Genomic DNA, 19075 nt, shown 5'->3' with positions numbered 1-19075 from the left:
TTACATCGACGTTCATAACGGATATTTGTATATAGTTTTTTTTCCTTATGATACCCAATCAGTTTTTAACCTAATGATTTTTAATAACATTTGATAATCATTACCCAAATGAACGTTTCACTAGGGGTTACAAAGTGGTGCTATTCTATCATTCCTTAGTTATTATTTTAAATTCTTCTATAAATAAGGACTTTGCTTCATCAACTATTTGGTCATGCAGGGATACAGTTCATATAGAAAAAGTAGGCTGTATATTTGATTTGTTTCTCTTTACTTGCTAAGTTATAGAATAATAAGTTGGTTCTGTAATATCCTCCAAAGGTGATCAGAGTTTTAAAAATTATTATGATTTTGAACAGCTATGATATGTTTACATTCTTTGCAGTTGTTATTCTTTTTGATGCTCAAATGTCCCATCACTGGACAGTGGGAGTCCCCTCAAGTTGACTCTTGAATTCTTTCACACAACCCCAAGTAGTTTTGTTTTGTTTTTTTTTTGATGGTTGACGGATCTTTTATTAACAGTCGAAAGACTTCACACTTGTTACAATAGGAGAATAAGTGTTTCTTTAATGAATAATTAAATGAAAACTACCTAGGACCTTATAGGATTTTTAACGTGTACTAGATTTGATACATATCTTAGAAAATAGGACTAGCTTGCTGGAATCATGAGGGTATGACCGAAAATTAGAAACAGTAATTTATAAAGCATTCACCTAGATCCACCAGAGGGCAGACAGCAGAAGCAAGAAGAACTACAATCCTGCAGCCTGTGGATCAAAAACCACATTCACAGAAAGATAGACAAGATGAAAAGTCAGAGGGCTATGTACCAGATGAAGGAACAAGATAAAACCCCAGAAAAACAACTAAATGAAGTGGAGATAGGCAACCTTCCAGAAAAAGAATTCAGAATAATGATAGTGAAGATGATCCCGGACCTCGGGAAAAGGATGGAGGCAAAGATCGAGAAGATGCAATAAATGTTTAACAAAGACTTAGAAGAATTAAAGAACAAACAGAGATGAACAATACAATAACTGACATGAAAACTACACTAGAAGGGATCAATAGCAGAATAACTGAGGCAGAAGAACGGTTAAGTGACCTGGAAGACAGAATGGTGGAATCCACTGCGGCAGAACAGAATAAAGAAAAAAGAATGAAAAGAAATGAAGACAGCCTAAGAGACCTCTGGGACAATATTAAACGCAACAACATTCGCATTATAGGGGTCCCAGAAGGGGGAGAGAGAGAGAAAGGACCTGAGAAAATATTTGAAGGGATTATAGTCGAAAACTTCCCTAACATGGGAAAGGAAATAGCCACCCAAGTCCAGGAAGCACAGCGAGTCCCATACAGGATAAACCCAAGGAGAAACACACCGAGAGACATAGTAATCAAACTGGCAGAAATTAAAGACAAAGAAAAATTATTGAAAACGGCAAGGGAAAAACAACAAATAACATACAAGGGAACTCCCATAAGGTTAACAGCTGATTTCTCAGCAGAAACTCTACAAGCCAGAAGGGAGTGGCATGATATACTTAAAGTGATGAAAGGGAAGAACCGACAACCAAGATTACTCTACCTGGCAAGGATCTCATTCAGATTCGATGGAGAAATCAAAAGCTTTACAGACAAGCAAAAGCTAAGAGAATTCAGCACCACCAAACCAGCTCTACAACAAAGCTAAAGGAACTTCTCTAACCGGGAAACACAAGAGAAGAAAAGGACCTACAAAAACAAATCCAAAACAATTCAGAAAATGGTCATAGGAACATACATATCTATAATTACCTTAAACATGAATGGATTAAATGCTCCAACCAAAAGACACAGGCTTGCTGAATGGATACAAAAACAAGACCCATATTTATGCTGTTTACAGGACACCCACTTCAGACTTAGGGACACATACAGACTGAAAGTGAGAAGATGGAGAAAGATATTCCATGCAAATGCAAATCAAAAGAAAGCTGGAGTAGCAATACTCATTTCCAATAAAATAGACTTTAAAATAAAGATGTTACAAGGGACAAGGAAGGACACTACATAATGATCAAGGGATCAATCCAAGAAGAAGATATAACAATTATAAATATACATGCACCCAACATAGGAGCACCTCGATACATAAAGCAACTACTAATAGCTATAAAAGAGGAAATCGACAGTAACACAGTAATAGTGGGGGACTTTAACACCTCACTTATACCAATGGACAGATCATCCAAAATGAAAATAAATAAGGAAACAGAAACTTTAAATGACACAATAGACCAGACAGATTTAATTGATATTTATAGGACATTCCATCCAAAAACAGCAGATTACACTTTCTTCTTAAGTGTGCATGGAACATTCTCCAGGATAGATCACATCTTGGTTCACAAATCAAGCCTCAATAAATTTAAGAAAATTGAAATCATATCAAGCGTCTTTTCTGACCACAATGCTATGAGATTAGAAATCAATTACAGGGAAAAAAATGTAAAAAACACAAACATATGTAGGCTAGACAATACGTTACTAAATAACCAAGAGATCACTGAAGAAATCAAAGCGGAAATCAAAAAATACCTAGAGACAAATGACAATGAAAACACGATGATCCCAAACCTATGGGATGCAGCAAAAACAGTTCTAAGAGGGAAGTTTATAGCTATACAAGCCTACCTCAAGAAACAAGAAGAATGTCAAATAAATAATCTAACCTTACACCTAAAGGAACTAGAGAAAGAAGAACAAACAAAACCCAAAGTTAGCAGAAAGAAAGAAATCATAAAGATCAGAGCAGAAATAAATGAAATAGAAACAAAGAAAACAGTAGCAAAGATCAGTAAAACTAAAAGCTGGTTCTTTGAGAAGATAAACAAGATTGATAAACCATTAGCCAGACTCATCAAGAAAAAGAGGGAGAAGACTCAAATCAATAAAATTAGAAATGAAAAAGAAGTTACAACGGACACTGCAGAAATACAAAGCATCCTAAGAGACTACTACAAGCAGCTCTATGCCAATAAAATGGACAACCTGGAAGAAATGGACAAATTCTTAGAAAGGTATAACCTTCGAAGACTGAACCAGGAAGAAATAGAAAATATGAACAGACCAATCACAAGTAATGAAATTGAAACTGTGATTAAAAACCATCCAACAAACAAAAGTCCAGGACCAGATGGCTTCACAGGTGAATTCTATCAAACATTTAGAGAAGAGCTAACACCCATCCTTCTCAAACTCTTCCAAAAAATTGCAGAGGAAGGAACACTCCCAAACTCATTCTATGAGGCCACCATCACCCTGATACCAAAACCAGACAAAGATACTACAAAAAAGAAAATTACAGACCAATATCACTGATGAATATAGATGCAAAAATCCTCAGCAAAATACTAGCAAACAGAATCCAACAACACATTAAAAGGGTCATACATCATGATCAAGTGGGAGTTATCCCAGGGATGCAAGGATTCTTCAATATACACAAATCATCGATGTGATACACCATATTAACAAATTGAAGAATAAAAACCATATGATCATCTCAATAGATGCAGAAAAAGCTTTTGAAAAAATTCAACACCCATTTATGATAAAAGCTCTCCAGAAAGTGGGCATAGAGGGAACCTACCTCAAGATAATAAAGGCCATATATGACAAACCCACAGTAAACATCATTCTCAATGGTGAAAAACTGAAAGCATTTCCTCTAAGATCAGGAACAAGACAAGGATGTCCACTCTCACCACTATTATTCAACTTAGTTTTGGAAGTTCTAGCCATGGCAATCAGAGAAGAAAAAGAAATAAAAAGAATACAAATTGGAAAAGAAGAAGTAAAATTGTCACTGTTTGCAGATGACGTGATACTATACATAGAGAATCCTAAAAATGCCACCAGAAAACTACTAGAGCTAATCAATGAATTTGGTAAAGTTGCAGGATACAAAGTTAATGCACAGAAATCTCTTGCATCCCTATACACTAATGATGAAAAATCTGAAAGAGAAATTAAGGAAACATTTCCATTTACCATTGCAACAAAAAGAATAAAATACCTAGGAATAAACCTACCTAGGGAGACAAAAGACCTGTATGCAGAAAACTATAAGACACTGATGAAAGAAATTAAAGATGATACCAACAGATGGAGAGATATACCATGTTCTTGCATTGGAGGAATCAATATTGTGAAAATGACTATACTACCCAAAACAATCTACAGATTCAATGCAATCCCTATTGAATTACCAATGGCATTTTTTATGGAACTGGAACAAAAAATCTTAAAATTTGTATGGAGACACAAAAGACCCCGAATAGCCAAAGCAGTCTTGAGGGGAAAAAATGGAGCTGGAGGAATCAGACTCCCTGACTTCAGACTATACTACAAAGCTACAGTAATCAAGACAATATGGTACTGGCACAAAAACAGAAAGATAGATCAATGAAACAAGATAGAAAGCCCGGAGATAAACCCACGCACCTATGGTCAACTAATCTATGACAAAGGAGGCAAGGATATACAATGGAGAAAAGACAGTCTCTTCAATAAGTGGTGCTGGGGGGCTTCTCTGGTGGCGCAGTGGTTGAGAGTCCACCTGCTGATGCAGGGGACACGGGTTCGTGCCCCGGTCCGGGAAGATCCCACATGCCGTGGAGCGGCTGGGCCCGTGAGCCATGGCCACTGATCCTATGCGTCCAGAGCCTGTGCTCCGCAACGGGAGAGGCCACAACACTGGGGGGCCCGCGTACCGCAAAAGAAAAAAAAAAAGGAAAAAAAATGATGCTGGGAAAACTGGACAATTACACGTAAAAGAATGAAATTAGAACACTCCCTAACGCCACACACAAAAATAAACTCAAAATGGATTAGAGACCTAAATGTAAGACCTGACACTCTAAAATTCTTAGAGGAAAACATAGGAGGAACACTCTTTGACATAAATCACAGCAAGATCTTTTTTGATCCACCTCCTAGAGTAATGGAAATAACAAAAATAAACAGATGGGACCTAATGAAACTTAAAAGCTTTTACACAGCAAATGAAACCATAAACGATGAAAAGACAACCCTCAGAATGGGAGAAAATATTTGCAAACGAATCAACGGACAAAGGATTAATCTCCAAAATATATAAACAACTCATGCAGCTCAATATTAAAGAAACAAACAACCCAATCCAAAAATGGGCAGAAGACCTAAATAGGCCTTTCTCCAAAGAAGACATACAGATGGCCAAGAAGCATTTGAAAAGCTCCTCAACATCACTAATTATTAGAGAAATGCATATCAAAACTACAATGAGGTATCACCTCACACCAGTTAGAATGGGCATCATCAAAAAATCTACAGACAACAAATGCTGGAGAGGGTGTGGAGAAAAGGGAACCCTCTTGCACTGTTGGTGGGAATGTCAATTGATACAGCCACTATGGAGAACAGTATGGAGGTTCCTTAAAAAACTAAAAATAGGGCTTCCATGGTGGCGCAGTGGTTGAGAGTCTGCCTGCTAATGCAGGGGACACGGGTTCGAGCCCTGGTCTGGGAGGATCCCACATGCTGCAGAGCAACTAGGCCCGTGAGCCACAGCTACTGAGCCTGCGCGTCTGGAGCCTGTGCTCCGCAACAAGAGAGGCCGCGATAGTGAAAGGCCCGCGCACCGCGATGAAGAGTGGCCCCCGCTTGCCACAACTAGAGAAAGCCCTCGCACAGAAACGAAGACCCAACACAGCAAAAATAAATAAATAAATTACTAAAAAAAAAAAAAAAAAAAAAACTAAAAATAGAATTACCATATGATCCAGCAATCCCACTACTGGGCATATACCCAGAGAAAACCGTAAATCAAAAAGACACATGCACCCCAATGTTCACTGCAGCACTATTTACAATAGCCAGGTCATGGAAGCAACCTAAATGCTCATCGACAGATGAATGGATAAAGAAGATGTGGGGCTTCCCTGGTGGCGCAGTGGTTGAGAGTCCGCCTGCCGATGCAGGGGACACGGGTTCGTGCCCCGGTCTGGGAAGATCCCACATGCCGCAGAGCGGCTAGGCCCGTGAGCCATGGCTGCTGAGCCTGCGCGTCCGGAGCCTGTGCTCTGCAAGGGGAGAGGCCACAACAGTGAGAGGCCCGCCTACCGCAAAAAAAAAAAAAAAAAAAAAAGAAGATGTGGTACATATATACAATGGAATATTACTCAGCCATAAAAAGGAACGAAATTGGGTCATTTGTTGAGACGTGGATGGATCAAATATTGTATATTAACGCATGTATGTGGAACCTAGAAAAATGGTACAGATGAACTGGTTTGCAGGGCAGAAGTTGAGACACAGATGTAGAGAACAAATGTATGGACACCAAGGGGTGAAAGCCGTGGGGGGTGGGGATGGTGGTGTGATGAATTGGGCGATTGGAATTGACATGTGTACACTGATGTGTATAAAATGGATGACTAAGAAGAACCTGCTGTATAAAATAAATAAATAAATAAGTAAACATTCACCTAATAGCTTTCCTAAACATTAGTTCCCCTGAAATTATATCAGGAAATAAAATTTCTGTTATACCCAGTTTTAGATGTGATTCATAACAGATGTTAATTTTATCATTTTGATGCTACCTTTTTAAAGGTACTCAATAAAAATTCAAATCTCATTTTAAGATTACAAATTTAAAGTGTGCAGTAAAACAACGCCAGTATTCTTTTTTTTTTTTTTTTTTTTTTTTGCGGTACGCTGACCTCTCACTGTTGTGGCCTCTCCCGTTGCGGAGCACAGGCTCCAGATGCGCAGGCTCAGCGGCCATGACTCACGGGCCTAGCCGCTCTGCGGCATGTGGGATCTTCCCAGACCGGGGCACAAACCCGTGTCCCCTGCATCAGCAGGTGGACTCTCAACCACTGCACCACCAGGGAAGCCCAACCCCAGTATTCTTTGATAGCTTCCTTGCTTACTGGTCTGAATATGCCTTGTACATATTGTTTTTTCTTATTTTTGCCATTGTATCTTTGGAATATATTCCTAGAAGTAGAACTGTTAGGTTGAAGGGTAAAAAGATATGTAATTTTGCTAAATAGTGCAAAAGGAGTTATGCTGTTTTCTGTTTGCACAAACAATATATGACAGGCTTTTTACCACAGTCTCTCCAACTTATTTGACAACTCAGTTTGTTGTCAAGCTTTTGGATTTTTGCCAGTCTGGTGGGTGAGAAATGGTATCTCCACGTAGTTTTAATTTTAACATATTTTTATGTTCAACAACACATTTCAATAAGTTAATGATAGTGAGTCCACATTAACATGTAAAGAAAGAAATTTGCCATTAGGCCTCTAAAATTTTATGAGTTGGCTCTGATTCTCAAGCTGAAGGTAATTTACTTAGATTTGCGGGAAGGAATAAGATGGATTTGTTTAGACAACTATTATGTTAATAAAATATTCAATAAAAAAAGATGGATTTGTTTTACTCAACATGGTATAGTAAATATCACCTGTGGTCTCACACTTGGAAAATGCTTTGTAATCAATAAAGTACTTTTACAGTCATTATCTAATTTGACTGTCATTATCCCTGAGAAATAGAACAGATAGTATGCCCATTTTGTAGAAGGGGAAACTGATGTTTTAAAAGATTGAGATTTTCCAATTTAACACAGCAAATGATAGAGCTGGGTTTAAATTTCAAACTTCTGACCTACCTATACACAAATTCTGTGCTTTCTCTTCCTGGTATTTGCTAAAGGGTGCATGACCTATATTATCCAGGTGGTGGCAGTGTTCTCTTAATGTTCATTGAGATTCACTTTCCCATTGGAGATACTTAAAAGAAATTGGGGCTTCCCTGGTGGTGCAGTGGTTGAGAGTCTGCCTGCCGATTCAGGGCACACGGGTTCATGACCCGGTCCGGGAAGATCACACATGTCGCGGAGCAGCTAGGCCCGTGATCCATGGCCGCTGAGCCTGCGCGTCCAGAGCCTGTGCTCCGCAACGGGAGAGGCCACAACAGTGAGAGGCCCGCGTACCGCAAAAAACAAAACAAAAACAGAAACAAAAAAAAAGAAATTGAAAATTGTATTCTTACAGCTAACATTCTTGAGCATAAATTATGTTTAGGTGTTAAAGATAAAAAGATGAATAAAGTTGGTGCCTGCTTCCTAGGAACTCACCATCTGGGTACAAGAGGGAGGGCAGTAAGTAGAGTTAAAAGCCTGCAAAAATTTTGTACAAAATGCTATGGGAATACAAATTTATAATGGACCTTTTGAGGTGGTATCTTTTTATGTGATGATGGGGGTACAGTTTTATCTAGTACACAGATGAGAGACACAAGTAAATTCAAGCTTTCTGACTACCTAATGACAAAAAAATAAGCCATAGAAGGAAAATAGTATGTATTGTAAATATAAAGGAAAAAGCTCCTAGATGTCCTAATGTGCCATTCTATCACTGTCAACACTATTTTCAGTGTTTTTTTTTTTAACATCTTTATTGGAGTATAATTGCTTTACAATGATGTGTTAGTTTCTGCTTTATATCAGTGTTTTTTAATGAGTAATATCTTTTCAGATGTAAATTTAGTGTTCAAGATTATTCCACTCGTTCATTGACCAAATATTAAAAAAAAGATGTGTGTGTGTGTGTGTATCCAAAATGTGTTTGTTGGAATGGTTTCCCATTCATCCTGATTCAGGGTGCTTTTAGTGCTGCTTCTGTCTGAAGGAGCATCTTTCTATAAGCTTTGCTTTTTCTCCTGTAGGCTGCCAGAGGACAGTAGAGCAGCCAACACATAAACCTAGTATTCGTGCATGACTAAAGAGAGTGATGATTTTATAGCATCCTGGGCATTTCACATCCATGGAGTAGGAATTGGGTCTCTGCGCTAGGCAGTTTCCTCTCTCCTCTTCTCTTCTTCTAGATAGGGATGAAGGAGATCCTTTTCAAGAAGCAAGTTCTCATGGGAGGTTGTCACTGCTGACAAATATTTTTAAATTTTAAATTAGCCAGGTACTGTAAAATGCTAGGGATATAATGGGGTACACAAAATAGTCACAGCCCCCATCCTCATCAAGCTTATTCTTCTGGTAAACCCTGCCAGTGACTAGTGATCTTATAAATAATGTACATTGATGTTTTAGAAACCACTTCTTATATTCAAATCTTATGTTTCATCTGAGAGTTTCAGAGTATGGTACAAATTATCCCCGGAAGGAAAGCAGAATTCAAGCAAATTACCTTCTAAATACATAATGAATTAAACCTCAGGTAGAATCTTGAATACTTAATTAGCAGCACTTCCCAACAACTATAGGTTTCTACAAATCTTCTTCTTCTTTGCATTATAAATTTATCCCTAGAAATATCATCCATTGTGTAATTTAAGAATAGGCCAAAATATTAGGTATCACTGCTTTATCACTTGAGATAAAAAGCTGATTTGAGGAAAACAGTTGAACTTTCACCTCTGAAATCCTAGGATTATTTCTTTATTATTTCTGACCCCAAAAGATATATATATCAGAATTCTAAATTTTACAGTCAAATCAGATTGGTATGGGAACAATGTTGAATTGAGACAAAGTCTGGATTCTGGTGTCAGATATTTGACCCCTATGACCTTATGCAAGTGAGTTTACCTTCCTGGGGTTTTTGTTTTTTCAGTCTGAAAATGAGAGAGGACAAAGGAAAGGAACTATCCAATTCATCAGTATTCTGACTCATTATCATCTCCCCAGTCTCACCCTTCTTGCAGTATTAAATTTAACCATATGAAATTACCAATATTTGACTATTTGAAAAAATTTATATTTAACCTACATAAGCAGCCATTTCATTTGGTTCTAATTATTCAATTCAGTTGTGGACCCTTATGGGGATCATCGGAGCTACTTATTTTAGGGATAGCTGAAGCCAAACAAAATTAATGTCTCAAGTGTAAAGGAAACATATATTTGGAGACTATAATATTACCCATCAATGCAGTCCATTCTGGGTTTGCATAGAATCCAGTCTAGTCTTTTCTTTCTACATTATACTAATTTTCTGGTCCAGTGATTCTAGAAGATTTGATTCCTGTATTTCTTTAGTGTCTGGCAAAGGAAAAGTCTACTTGAAAATTTTGTTAGGATATTCTCTGTAGTAAGTTTTGGCCAGAAATATCTGTTGTTATAGAAGAGGAGAATATACTATTAGCACTGATATCCAGGGTATGAGATAAATAATTCTTCAGAGTTGCCTGTCTTTTCCCCTGTTTTCCAATGAGTTAAGTCAAGGAGTTGAGAGGCCAAACTTTCCCAATATCTAGTTTTAGACCAATTTTGTCATTCCATCCTACATTCGAAGGGGACAGGGCTAAGCTTTTCTAGTTGTTTGATTCAGATCCTTAAATTTTCCTACTTAAGGAAGCTGATGTGTTAAACTTTTTTTTTTTTCCCACTTCTTCTTAAGGCATTACCTCATCTCTTTACCATTAAATAAATTGAACTTTTTGGTCTTTTTTCATGACCTAGACTTTTGGACACAAAAGTTAATCAGTGGGAGGAAAGATAATCCACAGAGAATACATATATATATATATATATATATATATATATATATATATAAAATACCATATATTTATATAAATATAAATTTATATTATATATTTATTTGAAATATATATATATATATATATATTTTTTGGCCACGATCTTTCTTCCCTGACCAGGGATCAAACCCACACGCCCTGCAGTGGAAGCATGGAGTCTCAACCACTGGACTGCCAGGGAAGTCCCCACAGAGAATATGAATAGCTGGGGAAAAAAAAAACCTTGGCCCTAATATACTTATTCAGGTCTCTGAACCATATTCAGAGCTCCACTAACAAACTTGGCCCTGTCTCACTGCTGGCAGACACATGTGCTACATCAGCCTGGCTCTAGTCCTACAGCTAGGGTCTGGCATATCTGCAGGTAATACATTCCTTGAGTTCTCCACTCTGATGTGGAGGGCCCAATAGTTGCATGCAGTCATCTTTAAACATACAAGTTAGGGTTGATCTGACCCCAACTGCTCTGTACCTGAGACACATACTTAAAAGTGTTGTTTTGTTACTGAGTCCAAGCTTGTGCTGCTTGCCGAAGGACAGGCCAGTAAACTGAGAGACAAGTTGTTGGGGCAAGGAATAGTGACTTTATTCAGAAAGCCAGCAGACCGAGAAGTGGTGGACTAGTGTCCTAAAGATCCATCTTACCCAAGTTAGAATTTAGGCTTCTTTTTTACTAAAAGGGGAGGGGTTGTAGTTGGTTGCTGCAAACTTCTTCATGTCAGAATCCTTTGTTCTTGCATCTGTCCACGTAGGTCAGGTCATATTGTTCCTGTAAACCTCCAACATGACAAATGTTATTCTCTGTTCTGCAACTTTTTATCTCTGTAGGAATGGAAAAGTTTTATACCTTTAAATGTCAGAGCCTTGAGAATGGGCTATCCTGTATATTTCAGGCTATAGGCAACATTCTTGTAGCAAAAGCAATAGAATACAAAGGTTAAAGTAAAAGAAACAGGTCCAATATGTAGTCAGATTTGTTCTTCCCTGTTACAGTTTTTCTGGAGAAATCACAAACCAGTCTATATTGAATCTGAGGTATAAATGTCTCCATCCAAGAGATGTTCCAAATAACTTATTTTACTTTGTCCCCTCAAAACAACTTTTGGGTGCTGGGCTCAAGAGAACCAAGAATTTGAGAGGCATTGACTAAATCTGGAAAAATGTAAGCAATATAATGGGCAAAGCAGATGGGGGGTGGTGATCAAAGTAAACACACTGGAAGAAATAGGATTCTTCCTCTTCTCATATACTTACTGAATATAACCACAGAACTTCATTACCTTCTCTGTCACTTCCACAAGATTCCATAGCCTCCTTTAAAAATATACTTACCAGAGTAAAGGGTGTAGTTTCCAGTCCTGTTGGTGCTCTTTGACATAATTGACCTTTGGCATCAGTTCACCAATCTGGGTCATTTTACTTTTATGACCCTAAACTTATAATCAGAGTATAAACATACAGGTTTTTGTATTAGTAAATACATATGAAATTTATTTATATAGAATTTATAAAATAGAATTTATTTAATTGGATCCTTCTTTATCTCCCTTCTGATACTTCCTACTTTTAGAATGGCAAAATGGTGTTAAATTTCAGGATACATGAAGATCCTCCTTTTTTCTATATCTATTTCAGTTTCTTAGAGTAGTAGGACTCTAGAGAAATGGGAGCTGGGATGTCTTGTCTAGTGTACTTTGATTCTGTACTATTTTGTTTCCTTTTATTCCTAGAGATAAGAGACGATCCACCAATTTCCAAGAGATTGGGAGTTATGAAAAGAATTTCCAAATAATCGGATTGTTTGCTTGTAGAAGGCAGAGAAGTGAAATTGGATTGGGTGATTCCTGAAATTTCTTATTCAGTATTTCCACTTACATAGTTTAGCCTGCCTAGTCCTAGTATGATCTTTTGAATGTAACTAAGATACTGGTTTTGGGAAATGTTCACTTCAGATCATAAAATCTGGGTTATACAGTACCCAGAGGGATACACTGGGAGACAGTAGGGTAATTAATCAAACTGGAGCTAACATCTGTTGAGTGTGTGCCAAGTGCCAGATACCTGCCTAAGGGCTTTATATATATTGCCTTATTTCAGTTCACTACAATTTAGGAAGCAGAGACTATTTATTTACTATATTTTACAGATGAGAGAAGTAAGGTTCAGACGTGAGGTAATTCTCCCAGTGTCACTCAGCTTGTGAGTGACAGGACTGAACCAGAACTTCGATTTGATTCCAAAGGCAAATGAAGTAGGTATTATCTCCATTTTGGAAATGAGTAAATTAGAGAAGTAACTTGGCCTAAAATTACATAAACAGTAACTAACAGTGGTGTCAGGATTTGAACTCATGTCTGCTTCTCTCTAAAACTTACAGTTTTAACTATCTTAAATTCTAAGATATCATTGAGCATTAAGGAATGCAGTAAGAGAACACAACACGTTGAGAATATTAGAAGTTTTAAAAAATTAAATTAGGTTGACTGCTATTATAAATCCCATTATAAATCAGGCCTTAAAAATGAAGGGTTTTTACCACATTGTTAGGCTAAGGGAGAAGACATCAACCAAGGACCTAAATGGCAGTGATAACTTGGCATATCATGAATGAGCATCTCTGAGGGCAGAAAAGGGACTTTAAAAAAATATGGTATCACTGAGAGATGCCTTTATTGATTTATTGACTGCATTTGGCTGCTGTGCTTCCAATCTCAGTTGCAGTTCCCACATTGAGGCTGTTCCCACCCTTCCTGTGTCCCTTGAGCTGAGCAGGAACTTCCTGTCCTATTGGAAATGAAAGTTAGAGATTGGGGGTATGGTATGTGTGTATTTACTCTGCAGACTGTTGGTACTGTCTGTCCCATTATTATAGCAAAAAGGTGACAGGAAAACTAGAATAGAGACTGGGACTTCATTTAAGGGATGGTTTGGGCTTAATGTTTTTTGTGGCAAAGCAGACAGGGTTAGTTTATTACTTAGAATATCCACTATGGCTGTGAGGGGGCCTTAAGAAGTGATTTGAAGGCTTTCATTCTATATCCCTGTTCTACTTGGACTAGATTGGTAAATTACTGGGTATCATTCTTAAATTTTTGTTTTCCAACAAGTTTCTTTTATTGTTAAGGTACCTTCTACAGGACATTCCTTTGAAAGTATTAGAGGTGAGTGTTGCAACTGTGTTCAATTCTTGACTCTAAATTAATGTTCTTCTTTCTTAAGAACTTTGTATTTTTCTTCTCTGTGAAGCATATGTTTTTAAAATAGTTATTTATTTATTTTTTTCTACAGTTCACAGACAGCTTGAAGCAGACATCCCAACTCTGTGAACTTCAGCTTGGGCATAAATTTCAGGTTGGGTGAGTAACTAATTGTTCAGCTTCATAGACCTTGAAGACTAGGAAATAGTGGGATAAAGATTCAAATAAGAGAGCTTACAATTGAAGAAATCACTAGGCAATTATATCTCAATAAAGCTGGGGGAAAGAAAAAAGAAAGCACTAGGCACCGAGTTTCATGACATAGTCCAGTTTGAAAATTCCTTCTCAAGTATTAAGTCATACCTGGGAGAATCTGAAAAGGATTAAGAGGCATTAGCCCATCAGCATAACCCAAGAGGAGTAAAACTATCCAAAGGCCTGAAACTAGTTATTTCCCATCCTCTGTTTTGCTTGTCTCTGCTCTTTGGTGAGCTCTTCTGTTTGTTCTTTCTTTGTGTGTTAAGGTCGCTATAAATATAAAGTGGGGGGTAAGTCCTGAGCTCACCTCACATATTCTTTTTCAGTACTGTGATTTTCTTCACATGTTCTCCAAAGCAGTGTCCCAGTGGCCCCTTTAAAATCAAGATTGGAATCTTCTTATACCTGAGATCTAAGGAGAAAATATCCTCATTTTTTCATGGGAATCTGAACTTGTTCATATAGGAAAGGTGATGGAGTTGAAAGGGGTAGACCTAAGAACTTTTCTTTTGCTTTAACTGCTAAGCCTGTGGGGGAAAACAAAAAACCAAAAAACCAAAAAAATATCTTGGGCATTAGGACCCAGTGGAAGAGCCTCACTCAGACTCGGGGTTAAGTTCTATCAGTGACGTAAACAAGCAGCCCTAGCTCATTCTTTACTCCCCCCCTCCTTCTCTCCCCCTTTCTCCTCCCCCTCCTTTCTCCCTCTCCCTTCTCTTCCTCCCTCCCTCCTTCCCTCCCTCTCCCTCTCTTTCCTCTCCCTTTCCCTCTCCTTCTTCCCCTCTTCTGTCTCTTAGCTTCCTAACATTAAAGAGAAAATGCTGCTATCAGTGACTTCCAGGCCTGGGATTTCGACTTTTGGCTATAACAAGAACAACAAGAAGGTAGGGAAAAGTGCTTTTTTGGAATCCAGCTACTTCCTTTTCTGGGGATCGGGAGTGCCCTTGGCTTTAACATTCTCCTTAAGAGGGGAACGGGATTCCTCTCCTCTCAGCGCCTCTCTTTTTCCATCACTTTTTTTGGCATCTTTTCTCACCTGGTTCTGAAGTTTCAGGAATTTATAGTCCCTTATGTGAGGCCTGAAGGCAGTGGAATTAAAAACAAATTAAGCTTTGCAAGTTTGTATCTTTGTGAAAAGAAGTTAGTTTGACTTCCTGCTGATGTATCCAATTTTCACAGGGAAAATATGTCACCTCAAACCCTGGCCCCCAGCCTACCACCTCCAAGGTTATTTTATCATTTTGATTAACTGTTTGCATTCTCCCCCCAGCCCACCTTCCTTCCTACCATTCCTCCAGCATTATCAGGTAGCTGAATACAGTCAGGGAAATCATAACAGCTTCATCTGAGGACTGAGTCTACTCTTCTAGCTTAGATAGAGACCCTACCCCACCCAGCCTGTAGGGAAGGAGTTTTAAGAGAAGACGTACCTTGGGAATTAAGGCAGAAAGTTCTGTGATTCTTTGGGGTCTGCTGCTGAGCTGGGCCTTCCTGCTCTGCAGATAGCCAGGCTCAGCAGAGATCTCTGGAGTCTATGCTTGGGTACAGGGGCAGTCTGGGGAGAGGTGTACAGTCATCCCCACAATTGCCAGGGAATATCTTGGGCAGTTTCTTGGCATTTCAGTGCACACCGTGCTGATTAGGAGGAACTGTATGCTGTAGCAGAAAGACCATTTACCCCATCTCTTGATTTTATAGCTGTTCTTTGAAGAAAAAAGGTGCCTTAGACATTTAAGGATCTTTTGCTCATTTGATGGATTGTTGGGCAGTGGGTAAGAATTCCTGATGCTTTCTTATACACCTAAGGAGACTGTTATAGGTGAACAAAGTATCTGATCAAGGCACTGGTAAATGTTTAGACCCAAAACACCTAGTGTTAGTTTATGGGTGTTAGTTTATGGGTGTTAGTTTATGTGGTATTCATTCTGTTACATCCTTAAGAAATATGGGTTCATATTTGTTATCAATTTTATATGTATACACACACACACACATAAATCAATATGATTTTGATAGATATCTAATCTGTCTTTATTCTTTTCATATCTTGTATAGTACTGTGTGAAATCTCCTTCCTATTTTTTCCCTCCAAGTCTCTCAGGTTACCCATTAAAATACAGCAAAATGAATTCCAGAAATTGTTTTTTTCCCTATTAGCAGCTTCATGTATTTGATGCTATCTAAAATATTCTCTTTTCTTAGCTCTCCACTCCCTTTCCCGCTTGTTGTATAGGAAACATTTAACCAGCTTCTAAATCTAGGATAGTGTAGGGGACAAGAGGTATGATTGCGGACTGGGATTCAAATCTCATATCTCTTTCTGATAACTTGTAAGATTTGAGAAACACATTAGGAAACCTGGGGTAAAGGTAGATACATACTTACTAGTGTATTTGTCAAGTATTCTTTGGGTTCTTACAGGTCACTGTTATGATGACATCACTTTGTGACTATATCGATGACTCCTTGTGTGTATATATAGGTTTGTGGGTGTTGGGTATATTTAAACTAATTGATTACTACACTGCTCTTTGTCTTTTCGTTTATATGTATGGCCTAATGTGTTCATTTTTGGGGAAGAATGTTTTGAGTGAATCTGCTCATGTAATTTGTCCATTTTTATACTGAAAGTTAAATTTTTAAAATAACTTATTAGTTTTTAGTAATAAATGTAAGACATGTCTATTTTTAAAATTTAAGCATAAAGAGGCATATAAAATAAAAAGTCAAGTCTTCCCTTCATGTCCTGAAGTTCCTTACCTAAATCCCACTCCTTAAAGGAAATAACTAGTAGCAGTTTGCTCTATCTATTCTACCAGACTTTTTTCTATGACAAAGTAAAGTTTTAATTTTGACATTGGCTTATTTGCTCAGTTTCTCAAGTAGGACGAGTCTATGTAAAAAAGTTCTTAGACCTGTCTGGAACATTTAAAAAACTGAAATAAAAAACAAAATTCTAAACTTCTGAAAAAGTACGCATAAATATGTGCTTTTATTGTCCATCATTTTGTTATACCAAAATCTGGAAATAATAGATTTGCAGAGATCTGCCTTCTTTAAGGAACATTTCTACATCATAATTTACTGTAGTCATCACTTCTGGTTGGTGGAATAAAAATAATTTCCAGTGAGCTCAGTTTGAAAAGACATTTGTACATTACTGTTGTGACTTTATTAGTTTTATTTACTTGTCTTTATTATTTATTTATTTATTTATTTATTTTTGTCTGCACTGGGTCTTCGTTGCGCATGGGCTTTCTCTAGTTGAGGCGAGCGGGGGCTACTCTTCCTTGCGGTGCGTGGGCTTCTCATTGCGGTGGCTTTTCTTGTTGTGGAGCACGGGCTCTAGGCCCGCGGGCTTAAATAGTTGTGGCACGTGGGCTCAGTAGTTGTGACACACGGGTTTAGTTGCTCCGCGGCATGTGGGCTCTTCCAGGACCAAGGCTTGAACCCGTGTCCCCTGCATTGACAGACAGATTCTTAACCATTGCGCCACCAGAGAAGTCCTACTTGTCTTTAAAAAGTAGGATTGTCTGGGGACTTCCCTGGCAGTCCAGTGGTTAGGACTTGGCGCTTTCACTGCCATGGCCAGGGATTCAATTCCTGGTCAGGGAACTAAGATCCTGCAGGCCCTGCGATGTGGCAAGAAAGAAAAGTAGGATTGTTTTATTTTGAAACATATTTGTATACTTTATCAGGGAAGTTGTTAACTGAGGAGCCCAGGACAATTATAGTTTTCTTATTCTTTTTTGGCTGTTGTAAATATAGGCATACAATCAGCAAATATATAATGCCTGATAAAGGCACATTCTTTCTCAGGATGTAGTGTTGAATATCCTTTCCTTTCTTTGGAATTAAAATAGTCACAGAAGGGGGAAAATGTGGATTTCAAAGAGAGATTCTGCAAAATTATGGTACATGAAAAAAACATCTATTTTAATGGCCTTCGATTATTCTTTGTTCTTAAAAAAAAAAGGATCAGAGTTCTAGGGTCTCAACACTTCCTTCAGCTTTTGAAAGAGTTGCCTCAGTAGAGAGATTTGAGTATAGGTGAGATTGAAAGAGGAAGTGTTTGGGACTAAAGGAATTTCAGACTTGTAAAGAACCTAACCACGCCTTCCCTGACATCATCTTCCTGGCATGTGTTATTATAAGTTAACTCCTCAGAGCATCAGCAACCATTCCCTTTGGAAAAAAAAAGAAAAGGGACTATGTTTAACTTGGGATAATTTGCCTTCCCCAACCTATTTTGCATAAATTTCTATTTCTTCTTGATTTTAACATATTGAAGACCCTATTGGGGCTGGGAGTTGTGGGGAGTGGAGGCAATGATGAGAGTAGAACTGACTGGTAGGCACTGCCAGACTTTGACTCTTTAAGAAGTTTGAGTTACCTGAAATTGAAGAGTTTACTCAGGAGAGAAGAAAGTAGGAAGCAATAGTAGAATTGTTTATACTTCTAACAGGGAGAGAGAATTTTTTGTGTTTACTACATTTTCATCTCGTTTCCATCAGATCAAATTTAGTAGAACTTTTAAAGTCTAACATCTCTTGACTGGGGGCAGCTAATAGTTCTGTTATCAGTAATAAAGTTAACTTAGTTGGTTAAAGTTTAGTAGTAATGTCTTTCCATTGATTCCTCCTTTTTTTTTTAGCTCTACTACACTAATTTATGCCCTCATTACCACAGCAATAAACATTCCGCATGATCTCCTTGTCTCCTATTTCTCCACTCCCTACCCCTTGACCCCAAGTAATTTTATACCTGCTACCAGAATAATCTTCCAACATTCCAGCAGTTTAGTGCTGAGCATTTCTTATATACAAACCTTTAATGGCTAATGGCTACCTGCTAAACAAAGTCCAAATCCTTAGCCCAATACCCACTGTTTATCCAGCCTTTCCTTATCTTCCCCACCTCCCCTACATGATTTCATCACATTGACTCTGCTGTAGCCAGTTGTGTTACCTGCAGTTCTCTGGATATAACCTTTGGTTGTTGGTTTACATTTCTCATCCCATAAG

General features: G+C 38.0%; 2 protein-coding genes across 6 annotated transcripts in view; one reads left to right on the top strand and one right to left on the bottom strand.

The window, feature by feature from the left end:
* Positions 1-19075, top strand: part of RBMS2 (RNA binding motif single stranded interacting protein 2) — a 91392-nt gene that overhangs the window by 14478 nt on the left and 57839 nt on the right. Inside the window, exon 1 of one of the 5 annotated variants that reach the window (XM_081250012.1) lies at positions 13885-13952. The exons of 1 other annotated variant lie outside the window; for it this stretch is intronic. Coding sequence is in view for 2 of the 4 variants with exons in the window: in XM_081250015.1 (XP_081106141.1) it covers positions 14870-14935 (66 nt within the window). In the remaining 2 variants the exon portion in view is untranslated. Of the gene's footprint in view, positions 1-13884; positions 13953-14742; positions 14936-19075 lie in introns of those variants that run through there. 3 more of the 5 variants (XM_081250015.1, XM_081250009.1, XM_081250011.1) reach the window with 3 other exon arrangements.
* On the bottom strand, positions 8711-8869 carry LOC308625395 (small ribosomal subunit protein eS27-like; the record flags this gene model as incomplete). The annotated part of the gene is made up of 1 exon (XM_081249508.1): positions 8711-8869. One exon carries the CDS (start codon positions 8867-8869, stop codon positions 8711-8713), a length of 159 nt encoding a protein of 52 aa, XP_081105634.1.

The sequence above is a fragment of the Mesoplodon bidens genome (assembly GCF_964165515.1).
Source record: "Mesoplodon bidens genome assembly, chromosome: 11".
Taxonomy (NCBI): domain Eukaryota; kingdom Metazoa; phylum Chordata; class Mammalia; order Artiodactyla; family Ziphiidae; genus Mesoplodon; species Mesoplodon bidens.
Note: the sequence above shows the minus strand (reverse complement) of the source record. Positions and strands in the feature narration are given on the sequence as shown.